Source organism: Cimex lectularius, unplaced genomic scaffold (genome assembly GCF_000648675.2).
Source record: "Cimex lectularius strain Harlan isolate CLEC.00 unplaced genomic scaffold, Clec_2.1 scaffold14, whole genome shotgun sequence".
In the NCBI taxonomy this organism is placed as follows: Eukaryota; Metazoa; Arthropoda; class Insecta; order Hemiptera; family Cimicidae; genus Cimex; species Cimex lectularius.
The window spans coordinates 2,984,187-2,998,765 of NW_019392637.1; the positions used below are offsets into that span (position 1 = coordinate 2,984,187).

The 14,579-nt window shown below is 37.9% G+C and overlaps 1 protein-coding gene across 5 annotated transcripts in view; it reads right to left on the reverse strand.

Moving 5' to 3' along the window:
• Window positions 1-836: 836 nt before the first annotated feature.
• The window catches only part of LOC106671933 (E3 ubiquitin-protein ligase Zswim2-like), a 67,297-nt gene continuing 53,554 nt past the window's right edge, over window positions 837-14,579 (reverse strand). The window contains exons 9-13 of one of the 5 annotated variants that reach the window (XM_024226610.1): window positions 5,895-5,967; window positions 5,456-5,547; window positions 5,211-5,390; window positions 1,569-1,633; window positions 837-1,504 (exon numbers count right to left, since the gene is read on the reverse strand). In XM_024226610.1, the coding sequence (XP_024082378.1) occupies window positions 1,320-1,504; window positions 1,569-1,633; window positions 5,211-5,390; window positions 5,456-5,547; window positions 5,895-5,967 (595 nt within the window). In that variant the 3' untranslated portion in view covers window positions 837-1,319. Of the gene's footprint in view, window positions 1,505-1,568; window positions 1,634-5,202; window positions 5,391-5,455; window positions 5,548-5,894; window positions 5,968-14,579 lie in introns of all 5 variants that reach the window. The other 4 variants (XM_014402928.2, XM_014402926.2, XM_014402925.2 and 1 more) reach the window with 4 other exon arrangements.

Here is a 14,579-nt window from a genome sequence, read left to right on the forward strand (position 1 = left end):
GTGATTTTTGAAAAATCTTGACCCATTTGAAATATTTGTAAGTAATCGTTGGATGAGGATCCTATAAATCATTATTTTATTATTTACACCTTTATCTGAGTTTTCGTTATGTCCTGTTTGAGGTATATGTGTATGTCGACAGTCACCGACCTTTGGGTGAGTTCCTTCTGGATAATTCTTATTATAAACTTTAGTTCAGAGACCAAGATGTGAATTTGGTTGGTTTGGTGATGAGATTTTAGGTTGAACTGGTCATTATGGTCATCACAATTTTTTTAATCGCCTATCAGACGTGACATATAGGACTTTTTATTAATTACTTTTTTTTTTTTTTATCCCCTTTCTATATAATCCTGAAAGAATAATCTGGCCGAACTATTACCAACACATTGTTCCCCTTTGTCGGCTTTTTTCACTTCAAAGGAGCCGACGCCTTGCACAAAATTGTCTTTTATATACCGACTTCCTTCCCCACCTCCTCAAAACCAAACATATATAAACATGAAACAGCAAAATCTCACTGGCACTCTCAACACGACACACAAGGATGGCACAATTACACAGAAGACAAACACTTTGAGTGAGTAGAAATACTTTGTTTGAATATAAAATATATTTTGCATTGTATAAATTCACTTATCCACATCCTAAATGTATTTGTTAAATGTAAACATTGTTTGTAAATCCCAGGCCCTGAAGATGATCTCAATAAAAGATCGAAACGTTGGCACGATAAAGAAAATGTTTTTCTGAAACCTACATCACACCCGACCGCATCTCACGATATCTGAATAATTACTTTTTTTATTATGTATTCGACGAAACAGTATGAGAAAGTTTTTTTTCTGTTGGAAAACTAGGTTTTCTTCTGGCACCTTTTGCCTCTTATTCCACTGAGTTTCCCGAATTAACCTCTTTTCTCGCACCTTCCGAGGGCGGAAATTTCCTCGGACGGACACCGCTCGAGGGTGGTTTTTTCCTCCACCACCCCTTTGTCCGTGGAAAAGGCCCAGGTGATGTATAAGGTCTCGGTTGACTGTACGCTCGTATAAACCCGGGGCCGACTGTACAACGAAATTTCGGCCTCCGCGGTACTAAAACGGAGCAGTAAAAGTACAGCCAGTACAGGAGCCTCCCCACGGAGGGGGTGGACGGGTGACTGTACAAAGGAACGACCCTTCACCCACCCCAAGAGGTCCAAAAAAACTTGTGCAACTTTATCCAGTTCTAATTTAAACCTTGGATTAATAAACATAATGCGACGGGATAAAGTTTATTGAAAGGGTTAAAAATTGAACAATTTCAAAATTTCTAAATAATCAGCGTTTTTTCAAAGTGGATTCTCTTTTCCAAGGCCTTTTCTCGTTCCTCCTCTGAGGGGCGGACTCGGCGTCTGGAAGAAGCTGGACGCACTGGACGGTCAGCCTCCTCTTCCCGGGCTTCTTTTCCTGCTCCGCTTCCTGTTCCTGGTCGGCCTCCTGTTGTTCCTGGTCCGTCTCATCGGCTGCGACAAAAGAAATGGACCGATTAACGATCAAAACCGCCGGGGGATAAAGGAATCCCTTTACCTTTCCTCTGGAGGAGTAGGGCCATTATTGGAAGTACCTTTGAACCCAGGATACGGCCGTTCTCCCTGGAAATTAAATTGATTAAAAATCCTTCTTTTATTTTACACTCCCAAATATTGAAAGAAAGAACAATAAAAAATAAAAAATAAAAAATAAAAAAAGAACAATTTGCCCTTTTGTTTTCTTCGAGAGACCCGCCTTACATCTCTGACGGGCAGTTTAGTATCGCCGGCCTTGTCGGGCGTTACTCTCCGTTGTCCAAAACGACCGCGACACCCTGTCTAAAATACAAGGTGGGGAAAAAACAGGCTGAAAAATGTAAAATCAAAAAAAAAAAATTGGCCTTCCGATTATGAAAGACCAAAAATCCTTCGCATATTGAATTTGGGCAGAAGGTCAGGATATCTTGTAAAAATGTGTGGTGATTAGTGACCGTTAATCGATATTTATTTAGAAATCGTGAGATGCGGTCTGGTGTGATGTAGGTTTCAGAAAAACATTTTCTTTATCGTGCCAACGTTTCGATCTTTATTGAGACCATCTTCAGGGCCTGGGATTTACAAATATTGTTTAAATATAACAATTACATTTTGGATGTGAAAAAGTGAATTTATACAATGCAAAATATATTTTTTATATATACAATCAAAGTATTTCTACTCACTCAAAGTGTTTGTCTTATGTGTAATTGTGCCATTAATTAATTTAGCTATTGGAAAATCTGATTTGTTGTAATTAATTACGGATGTAGACTAGGCAATCCAAAAATCCACAAAAACAGAGGAAGAAAAAGACATAACGCAAGAATGGCACAATTACACAGAAGACAAACACTTTGAGTGAGTAGAAATGCTTTGATTGAATATATAAAAAATATATTTTGCATTGTATAAATTCACTTTTCCACATCCAAAAGGTAATTGTTATATGTAAACAATGTTTGTAAATCCCAGGCCCTGAAGATGATTTCAATAAAGATCGAAACGTTGGCACGATAAAGAAAATGTTTTTCTGAAACCTGCATCACACCAGACCGCATCTCACGACTTCTAAATAAATATCTTGTAAAGTTTAAAAAAACAGGATTTAAAATAGCGCATAACAAGCATTAGGTACATTTGTGGAAGTCCAATATTTTTTTAAACAAATGGTCAGTAGACTACTTGTAGAAACTTATACAGAAGAAACATTTACGAATTTTTGGACGACTAATTGTTTCGAGTCGACCACCAAAATCTTTTCAACAAGGGAGTCTGGACGATGAGCAGCAAATCCAGGTAGAAAACATGTCCTAAACATCTATTGATATTTTTACGATATGTGACCAATTTTTGGGCGTCCAAAATTTGGGCCGAAGGCCAGGACATTCAGTTAAGTTAGAAAAACCCGTCCTCCCCATACATTGAAAATAAACACTATTTAAAAAAGTACATAACAAGCATTAGACACATTTGTGGACGTCCAAAAATTGGTCCAGTATATAATTTTTGGCTAACGGTCAGGTTAATTTGTTATAAACTGGGAATAAGTTTATCAAACTGTACATCCTGACAATAGGCCAACATCTAATAATGTACAACTTTTGGTCATCTTTAAATCTCGTAACATTAGTCTAAATGCTCGTCCAATAATATTTTCTGTTATTAAATTCACTAATTTCGTGGTCCGCTTGACCAATTAATATATTACAATTAATTAAGGTTTTTAGTTGAGATAAAAAAGTCAATGGCACGAGCGGGATTCGAACCCACGATCTTCGGCTTGATACGCCGCTGCTCTACCACTTGAGCTATCGTGACCTCGATCCACTCGGACACCAACTTCCCATCGCAACCGCAAAAAGGAGGGAAAATTCAAACAGGTGCGGTTCGAAGCACCACGATAGCTCAAGTGGTAGAGCAGCGGCGTATTAAGCCGAAGATCGTGGGTTCGAATCCCGCTCGTGCCATTGACTTTTTTTATCTCAACTAAAAACCTTAATTAATTGTAGTTTTCTGTTATGTACGAATCAATGTCTTCTTGACATCTTGACAACTGACCAAAATAACTTCATGGGCAGATTTTTGGACTTCCAAAAATTGGTCTGATGTAATAATTTCATTAGATGTTTGGGAGAGGGCAAGATTTTCTCACTGGTTACCTTCACAATTGAACAAAAAGACGAAAAGGTGAGAACAACTAAAATTGGACGTCCAAAAAATAGGTCTAATATTGTACTTATCACTTAGTGATTGACATTGCCACCTAAGTAGTTTGAGAGAACATATGGTACCACTGGTCTGCTTCTTCTTGTCTGTTTTCTAAACATCGAACAAAACAGTTGGCAATGTACAACGACCAAGTTTCACCATGTACTTACGACTCGTCTGGGCAACCAGTCCATGTGATACGGCCACTTGGATTTTCTGACTGTTCGGAGACTTCACAAGCCTTGAGATCTTCAAAACGTCGACAAAACAGCTTGGCAAAGTATTATGAAAGTTTTCAAATCAGACTCGAAGTCCCACGTACTTAGGAATTAACGGGACAACCCGACGAAGGGATCTGATGACCTCACAGTTATTCCCTTTTGTATTATTCCGCTGACCAGAGTCTTATAACGCCTTGACACTTTCAAAACGTCGACAAAACAGCTTGGCAAAGTATTATGAAAGTTTTCAAACAATACTCGAAGTCCCACGTACTTAGGAATTAACGGGGCAACCCGACGAAGGGATCTGATGACCTCACAGTTATTCCCTTTTGTATTATTCCGCAGACTATGGTCTTATAACGCCTTGACACTTTCAAAACGTTGATAAAACAGCTTGGAAAACTAATATCAAATTATCAAAAGTTTTCAAGACATCTCGAAGTCCCACGAACTTAGGACTTAACGGGGCAACCCGACAATTTGATGTCGTCATACTTTTCTCTTATTGGATTTTCAGGCTGACCAGACTTGCATTGTATTTAGACCTTGCAAACGTTTACAAAACAGTTGGGTAAAGAATTATGAAATTTGCAAGCCATACTGGATATGTTTTCCACAAGATAATCTAACAGAGATCATATGGTATCACTGTGAGTCAGCTTTGTGTGCCATTTTGGACCTATTTTACAAAGTGGGTGTCCACAAATAGGTCTAATATTGTACTTACTATTAAGTGAATGACACTATCACCTGAATAATTTGAGAGGGAATATTTTGAAACAAGATAACCTGACACAGGTCATATGGTATTACTGTGGGTCACCCTTGTGTGCCATTTTGGACCTATTTTACAAAGTGGGTGTCCACAAAGAGGTCTAATATTGTACTTACTATTATGTGAATGACATTCACCTGAATAATTTGAGAGGGAATATTTTCAAACAAGATAACCTGACAAATGTCATATAGTATTACTTGTCTTCTTGTGCCAGTTTGGCCCTATTTTACACAGTGGCTGTCGACCAAGTGGTCTTACATTGTACTTACCATCCAGATAATAGTCTTTACAAGGACTTTTAGTGCTAAGATAAAGGTGCCCAGAATGACGATTCTTCGTTGTAGTCATTTGAACTGAGACCATACCGACGTGAATATCTTCGAAATTATCGAACTAATAGATAAAAAAAGACAAGACTAATTGTTAATATAATAGTTTATTACAAATAGACCTGATGTCTGGTTCGAGGGGCGGCTCGGGCGGTTCTTTCTTCTTCCTCGGCTTCGGTTGGGCTCTCGGGGCTGCTGAAATCTGCGGTGCTCTTTTGTACAACTCGAGTCTGTGTGCGACGACCTGGGGCGGGATGAGGGTCGGGTGCTGCTTACATCCCGCAAGTCTGGCGCAAGTGCCTCTGGATTAAAAGAAGAAAAAATGAGACTTTTTTTGTTGTATCGACGTCATTTCAAGTCTGAATACTTCGGGTTCCTCCTCTCCGCCGATGCGTCCACAGGGACCGGCGTCGAGGCCGGGGTTGTCACCAGGTGACCGCACTCCAGTTCGAAGTAGTTCTGAAATATTGAAAAAGGTCAACAAAAACCGGGTTTTTTCCACCAGTGGTCAATTAGGAGAAAGGGGTCCGATTCAGCCCTCGCGCGGGCTTGGTTCTGAATAATTGAACCACCCTTAGTGACGAGGGTCTTAGCCGGGTGAATGTTGCATCACGGCGTTGTATGAAATTTTCAGAAAAAAAGAAGAAAAAAGCTCCACCTTTTGCAATTCGACCGGCGTTCATGTCTCCGGGATCTTTTAAACATGGAGTCTTCGACAGGACCCTCGTCCAAAATCACGACGGGGGATGAATAAACCAAATAATTAAAAGATAGGGTTAAAAAAACGTCCCAGAAAGCAGTCTTACCGTCCCATGGTCAGTGCAGATCGGGCATTTAGGCGGCTGAGGTGCCACCGGTTCCATGAAAATCCCTGGACCCCTGCAAAAAAAAAAAGATAAAACAATCATTTAACCCTTTAATAACGCGTCTGCGACATTATACGTGTACAATGATACCGAGACACGAAAGGCATAAAAATCCCTCTCCGTCTACGACCCATTACAATTCAATAACATGCGACACGGAAGCGTTTGTCAAACGAGAAAAAAATTTACAAAAAAAACCACCCCCTCATTAACCCTAGTCTACATCTGACAGTTTAATCAGCGTTAAAATAAATAAAATGCGGGTTTAACCTAAATAACATACCGCCCACCAAAGTAAAAAGTTAGAAATTCAGTGGAAATCAAAACACTTCCTTCTTTGCCTGTCTTAAACCAACTATTCTCAAAGGTTTTCAAAAATTTATGTTCTCTCCGACGTCAAAATATTATTAATATAAATAGAATAATTAGGCGAAAACAAAGGCAACCAAAGCAAAAGGTATCTTTAAAACGCAAAAAAACACGAAAAAGCAGTTGGCAAAGTACAATAACGAAGTTGAATCACATACTCAAAGCCCAACTTACTTAGGACTTAACTGGTCACGTGTCAAAGCGATCTGGTGACCTCCTATTAATCTTATTTGAATTTTCTAGTATTCTTATTTCAATTTTTTGACTGTTCGGAGACTTCAAAAGCTCTGAGGGCTTCAAAACCTCAACAAATCAGCTTGATAAAATATTATGAAAGTTGGAAGCCATACATAAAGCCCAAAATACTTAAGACTTAACTGGGCAAGCTGTAAAGCAAACTGATGACCTCGTACTATTCTTATTTGGATTTTCTGACTGTCTAGAGTGTTAGAAATGTCTGAGGTATTCAAACTATGAACAGCACAGCAGAAGTTGCACGCCATACTTAACGTACCATGAACGTTGCAATTAACTGGGCAACCCGTCAGAGGGATGTCCTAGGACGTTTTATCTTTGATTTTTTTTTTTTTTAGTTTTCTAAACGACTGGCTGGGGACTTAGTTCTTAGGAGTATTCTTGGCTTAGGTTAGGTAGGTTAGGAGGTTAGGTAAATAAAGTTTAAGTTGCTTGTGATGACCTATAACGTTTCATCTTTGGTTTTTAGCCTTTTTACGGGAATGTAATAACTGCGGGCTTCATTTCTTTGGTAATAAAGATAAGCCGAGTATTCTTGGTTAGACTGCATTTTAGTCGAGTGATTTAAGCAATTAGGAGATAAGGTAAAATAAAGAGAAAGTGGGTTGTGATGCACTATAAAGTTTCATCTTTGGTTTTTAGCTTTTCTAAGGGAATGGAGTAACTGGGGACTTAGTTTCTTTGGTAGTACAGCTTAGCAAAGTATTCTCGGCTTGGTTATAACTTAACCGATTGTTCTAATCGCTTAAGAGGCCAGGTAAATATGAGGACGGTCGGTTTGTGATACCCTTGGATGTCACCACGTGCATAAAAAGAGAAGGAGCATGATCCTTTATACTAAGAAATCTAAGCCTAAAGTCCAGCTTGAACTTTGAAGTTTTCAGTGAATGGACCATCTGGTGTCGTCCTGTCATCAGTTGGCTCTAGTGCATCTTTTTTGTTCTTAATGTGCATTTTTGTGCTCCACTTAAACTTCTACGTACTTCCTGTCAGAAAAGAGCCTCGGGTACATGTAAAGCTCCATTGGAAGCGTTCGACTCACCGGCAGGGGGTAGCGGGCCGATCCTTGCTGTACATTGGCCCTGTCCCGACTGACGGAGGTGGCGTGTTCATCGCGGGGCATATCGCTAAGTCCCCCCCGCCTCCGGACGTCATATTTTCACCCCTCTTCACGAACACCCGCGGGGGAGGATTCACATTTAAACTTATTTAAGCTAGGCTTTTGATTCTTCTGATGTCATGTGCATATCGACCCGGATGTGATAACACCTCGTTTTTTTCTCTCTCCCAGCTAGTTTTTGGAATACAAAAAGGTAGGCGTACAATACGATAAATAGGTGAAAAATCACACCTTTTGTAACGAGGACGTGATTAATGCCCTTATCGACCTGAGCCAGGGAAAGGCGTCAGCTGCAGACGCGATACCTTCGCTAATTGCAGACGGTTTGAGGCCCTCTCTGGGTCACCGGACTTTCTCATCGCCCCCGACACGCACGTAGGTTAATCCCACTACAATCGATGACAGAGATGAACGTGGTGCACCATTGCGTCTTGTCAAGCCCCCGGATTTCGATCAACCCCGCCTCCAGGGTTGAAAGTTAAACGCCACGCCATCCCAAGCGACGGCTAATTAAGTTTAAACTTTTCCCCCAGGGCTTTTTAAAGGCGCCTCTCTTTGGAAAAGGCTTGTTGCTTTATCAACTTAATTGCATATCGGCCGAACTGGGCCTTGAGAGGAGGCGGAGGACACGCGACGCACTCAGACCCAATTTAACTTTATTCCCTATTTTCATTTCGGCCGAGACTTATTCGCGATGGTAAAGCTCGAATATCATCCGGCAGGAAATTAACCTGCCGCACCAATCAAAGCATTAATTTTTTCCCTCTATTATTACTATATTCAAGGTTTCTTATTATTCTGTTCTTGTTTTCTAAAGATGCTTCTTATTCTCCGAAGACACCTCTGAACACCATTGGACTTAATCCCTGGCCAACAGTTCTCTACCACTACACCTCAAAGTTTGAAGACATCATACAGCCCATGAATAGGAATTGAAGCATTATCAGGCCTTTTTTTGGTCATCCAAAATCAACAAACATAGCGCAGTAAATAAACCTATGAAATATGATTACATCCTAACTAATTAAGTCCTTCAAATCCAAAGTATTTTTTTTTAATTGACATTTATCTCTCCTTTAGTCAATCTGGGATCCAGATCGTGAAAAACTAAGAACGAAAAACTTTATTTTGTTTTCCGTTTTTTTAATATATTTTTTCAAATTTATGATTTCTTGTATTATTTCTATTTTTGAGGCGAAATATCTCACACAACAGTCAGAAATGGTAAAAGTACGATATGAAAATTATCTAGTGAGTATTGTACTTTTCCTTCTCATTTTTGCTGTTTCTTTACGTTATTTTATTTTCTTCTTTTTTATTTTTTTGCACTGTTTCTGATTTTTAGGGAAAAATATCAAACGGCTATAATTGACTTGTTTATCTGGTGTTTGTTGTGTTTTTCCTAATTTTTTCGTGCAGTTTCTCTGCCTCCTTTATTGTTTTTTCTTCTCTTTTATTTATTGTACTGTTTCTTTTTTGGGAAAAATATCAAACGCTCCAACTAGAATTGCTAAAATTACGAGTTGAATTGTGTAAATGTTGTTTGTTGTGTTTTCCTTCTTATCTCTGGTGTATGTACTTTCTTTACTTGCTTTTTGGTTTTTCTTTTTAATTTCTTGCATTGCGTTTATTTATAAGGCACAATATCAAACACAACAACCAGGAATGCTAAAAGTTTTGCTCCTCAAGGTGTTTGTGTTTCTTTCTTTTCTCTGCTGTCTCTATACTTTCTTGTCCCCCCTTTGTTATGTTTTGTCTTATACGTGTTGTATTGTGTTACTTTTTTCGGCAAAATATCAAAGGCTAACAACAGAAGGGCTAAAAGTACACGATAATTATCTCGTGTTTGCTGAGCTTTTCATTCTTTCCTCTGCTGTCTCTATACTTTTTTGTCCCCCTTCGTTATTTTTTTATTTATATTTGTTGTACTGTTTTCGTGTTTTAGTCAAAATATCAAAGGCTACGACCAAAAGGGCTAAAAGTACACTTGATAGTTATCTGGTGTTTGCTGAGCTTTTCATTCTTTCCTCTGCTGTCTCTGTACTTTTTTATCCCCCCTTCGTTATATTTTGCCTTACATTTGTTGTACTGTTTTCGTTTTTAGTCAAAATATCAAAGGCTACGACCAAAAGGGCTAAAAGTACACTTGATAGTTATCTGGTGTTTTCTGTGCTTTTCATTCTTTCTTCTGCTGTCTCTATACGTTTTTGTCCCCCTTCGTTATTTTTGGATTTATATTTGTTGTACTGTTTTCGGTTTTTAGTCAAAATATCAAAGGCTATAACCAGAAGGGCTAAAAGTACACTTGATAGTTATCTGGTGTTTTCTGTGCTTTTCATTCTTTTCTCTGTTGTCTCTTTACTTTCTTTCCCAGTTTTTTCGTCTTCTCTCTTTCATTCTCTCCTCTTCGTTTCGTCCCTTGTTGTGCGTATTAATTTTCATCCATCCAAAACGCCATTCCTACGATCGATCCCCGTTTGAGAAAATTTTCGACATCGTTTGGGTAACAAGTTTTAACAAGACACGCCAACCCGCCTCTAATACACCGGGCCCCGTATTTAAACTCGAGGGGGGGGCGGACAAATAGGGAAAGAATATTAAAAATGAACTATATTATATCGATTCGTACCCACGCCGTACCAGGACGAGGGGCAGAGGCGGAGGAGGAAAGCTCGAGACGGTGTGTCTGCGTTAAAAAGCTGCCAGGCCCCTAGAACAAGACACGATTCTTTAAGTGCCTCGTTTTTCTTTTCTTTTTCCCTTTTTATTTACGCGTCCACTTGATCTTTTTTTTAGGTGGAAGCACTCAAAATTAGAAAGGCAATGGGCAATAAAATTAGTAATATTGGGTTGTCCGGAAAATAATGCAGGATTTTGGTATTAAACAAAAAAAAAGAAACTAGTTACTTTAAAGCAATGTTCTTTAATCAAAATAATTTCCCATACTCTCAATACATTTCTCCCAACGTGTTTGTAACTTATTAATTCCGTCTGAGTAGAATTCAGAATTTTTAGAATTGATAAAGTCAATAAATGCATTTTCCAGTTCCGTTTGATTTTTGAATATTATGTGTTGTAAGTAGTGGTCCAGGTGTCTAAAAAAATGGTAGTCAGTAGGCGAGAGGTCCGGAGAGTAGGGTGGGTGAGGCAAAGTTTCATAGCCAAGCTCCAATAATTTTTGTGACGTTACACGTGACACATGTGGTCGAGCGTTGTCATGCAACAAAATGGGCCCTTTCCGATTGACCAAAGAGGGCTTCATTACTGCCAATTTCTGATGCATGGTATTAATTTGGTTACAGTATGATTCAGCATTGATGGTTTCGCCAGGATTTAAGAAGCTGTAGTGTATTAAACCAAATGAAGCCCACCATACCGTAACCATTACCTTTTTTTGATGAGTTGGGGGCTTTGGAAAATGTATTGGAGCTTCTCCTTTGTCGAGCCACTGTCCAGAACGTCTAGTGTTATCGTAGAGAATCCACTTTTCGTCACATGTAACAATTCTGGCCAGAAATGGGTCATTTTTGTTTCGACAAAGAAGTGATGCACAAACATCAAAGGGCTGATTTTTTTGGCGATCGTTTAATGAGTGTGGAACCCAATTTTCGAGTTTTTTCACTTTTCCAATCGCCTTGAGGTGGTCAGCGACGGTCGTTTTACTGACTTTGAGTTGCTCTGCAAGTTCTCGAACAGTTGTTTTGGGGTTTTCTTCCACCACTGATCGCAGAACATCATCATTAAGAGAGGAAGGCCTTCCACGACCTTCTTCATCTTCAAGGCTGAAATCTCCCTCCCGAAATTTTTTAAACCACCTTTGCACAGTGCACTCATTAACACAACCCTCGCCCCAGACTTGGTTAATGTTTCTAGCCGTTTGGGCTCCGCTTCGGCCGAGTTTAAACTCGTAAAAGAAAGTCGTACGAAATTCTCGCTTTGACATTATAAGGATGACTGAATTATTTCCAAGTAGCGGAATGCTACAGAGGTAAACAAACAATATCATTTGGAATACAAATGAGTAATCCTGTAAACGTAAACAGAATATTTTATATAGATTTTTTTTAATGAAAACTTAAAATCCTGCATTATTTTCCGGACAACCCAATAAATGTTACAATTGGTGACTGTTGTGTTCTTACCTTCTATTTCCTGCTTTTATCAGTTTCTTGCAATTCTTCTTTTTGATTTGTTGTATTATTTCTATTTTTAAGCCAAAATACCCACCTAAACAGCCATAAATATTAAAAGTACAAATTGAATAGGTGTTTCCTCTGCTTTTATTTCTCTGATCTATTTTCTCTTTTGCTTTTATCTTGTCGTTTTTGCGTTTAGATTTGTTGTATTATTCCAATCTTTTGGTCGAAATACGAAACTCAACGGCCATAAACGTTAGAAATACGACTTGCAATCGAAATCTGGAGTCTGATGCTTTTTTTACGACTTGCAATCGAAATCTGGAGTCTGATGCTTTTTTTCCTTCATTTTATCTACTATCCCTATACTTTCTTGCTTTATTGTTATATATTTACTTGTGTTTGTTGTTTTATTTCTGGTCTTAGAATAAGATATTCAATAAAAGAGCCTGAAATGCTGAAAAAAAAAACTCGACGTAAACCCAAATCTGGTGGCTGCTGTCTTTTTCCATTCTTCCCTATATTGTCTCTTTACTTACTTGACTTGTTTTTATTATTTTTAACCTTTATATTTGTTTCTATTTTAGAACTAAAATATCAATAACAGCTTCAGGAATGCTAAAATTATGACTTACAATCGAAATCTGGTGTCTGATGCTGTTTTTCCTTCATTTCGTCTACTATCCCTATACTTTCTTGCTTTATTTTTATATATTTATTTGTGTTTTTGTTGTTTTATTTCTGGGCTTAAAGTAAGATATCAAATAAAACTGACAGAAATGCAGAAAATTCGAAATAAATCCAAATCTGGTGGCTGCTGTCTTTTTCCATTCTTCCCTCTACTGTATATTTTCTTGCTTTATTTTTATATATGTTTTGTGTTTGATGATTAATTTCTGGTTTTAGAGTAACATCCAATAAAACAGCCAGAAATGCTAAAAATATGTCGTAAATCCAAATCTGCTGGCTGCTGTCTTTTTCCATTCTTCCCTCTATTGTCTCATTATTTAATTGCCTTAGTTTTATTATTTTTTACTTTTGTATTTGTTGTACTGTTTCTATTTTTGATCTAAAATATCAATAACAGCTCCAGGAATGCTAAACTTACGACTTTCAATCGAAATCGGGTGTCTGATGCTGTTTTTCCTTCATTTTGTCTACTATCCCTAGCTTTCTTAATTTTGTGTTTGTTGTTTGATTTCTGTTCTTTGAGTAAAATATCAAATAAGACCAGCCAGAAATGCTAAAAATACGACTTAAATCGAAACATGGTGGCTGCTGGCTATTTCCTTCTTCCCTCTTCTGTTTCTCTACTATTATGCCTTATTTTTATAATTGTTTGCTTGTTTTGTTGTATTGTTTATATTTTTGACACAAAATTATCAAATATAGCTACAGAATAAGTCAGAAGTTCTAAAATTACGAACTGAATTAGGTATTTGGTGTTCATTTTACTTCCTTCCTGTTGTATCTCTGTGTTTTTTTTCTATGTTGCATTTTTCATTTTTCATTTTTGAATTGTTCTATTTTTAAGACATAATATTAATTTCAACGGCCAGAAATACGCAAAAAAACGTGTTAAATTAGTAATCTGGTGTTTGCTGTGCTTTTCCTTCTTTTATCTGCTGTTCTTGTTTCTTTCTTGTACTTTGTTATTTTTTGTCTTATATCTGGCGTACTGTTTTTGGTTTTTAGGCAATAAATTATCAAACACTGACAGCTAGAAATGCTGTAAGCATGGCTTGAGAGTGAGTTATCTGGTGTTTGTTGGGCTTTTCATTCTTTTCTCTGCTGTTCTTGTTCCTTTCTTGTTCTTCTTTGCTATTTTTTATCTTATATTTGTAGTACTGTTTTCGGTTTTTAGGCAATAAAATATCAAACACTGACAGCTAGAAATGCTGTATGTATGGCTTGAGAGTTATCTGGTATTTGTTGTGCTTTTCATTCTTTTCTATGCTGTCCCTTTATTTCCTTTCCTTTTTTATTGTTTTTTCTTCCATTGTACCTGTTGTACTTTTTCTGTTCTTTCGACAAAATATTAAATGCTATCGACCGGAAATTCTAAATTACGCTTTTAATTATTTATCTGGTTGATTCTGTGTTTCTGTTTCCTGTCCCTGCTGCCTCTTTACTGTTTTGACTTGTTTTTCTGTTTGTATTAGGTCTATTCTTAATTCAGCTAGAATAAATGCTTAAAATACGACTTAAATTAAGAAGCTCTTTTCCAACTTTCTCTGTTGTCACTTCACTCCACTTTCATGTCTAGTTTTTAATATAAATAAATATATTATATATAACATAACAATAACGAAGACAACCTTCTTTCCCTGAGGTGTATCACGGTTTGTCGAGTACATGCTTAGTTAGTCCCGGCCGGACCGGCCCGTGGGTGGGGACGAGTTGACGAAAGTTGTGTTTGCACGTGCCAAGTCCTTCCAAAACGTGATATCGTGCCCTGGCGGAATTAACCCTTTGGTTAACCTCCTCCGCCCGGAGTATGATTTTGAACGAATAATTCAAATTTTGAAGGGCCGAAACGACCCGGTGCAACCACCGAGGACGATGTTCAAAATAAACAGCTAATTGCATACTTTTTTGATCATATCTCAACTAAAATTGAAATAGCCCAAGCGGTCTTGCCTCAATTCATTGTCACCCTCGTCCGGCCTAGATATGATGATGCCAGGTGGACAAGAGGTCGACTATCACTATAAAGACTTAATTTCATTAACTTTATTTACCTCA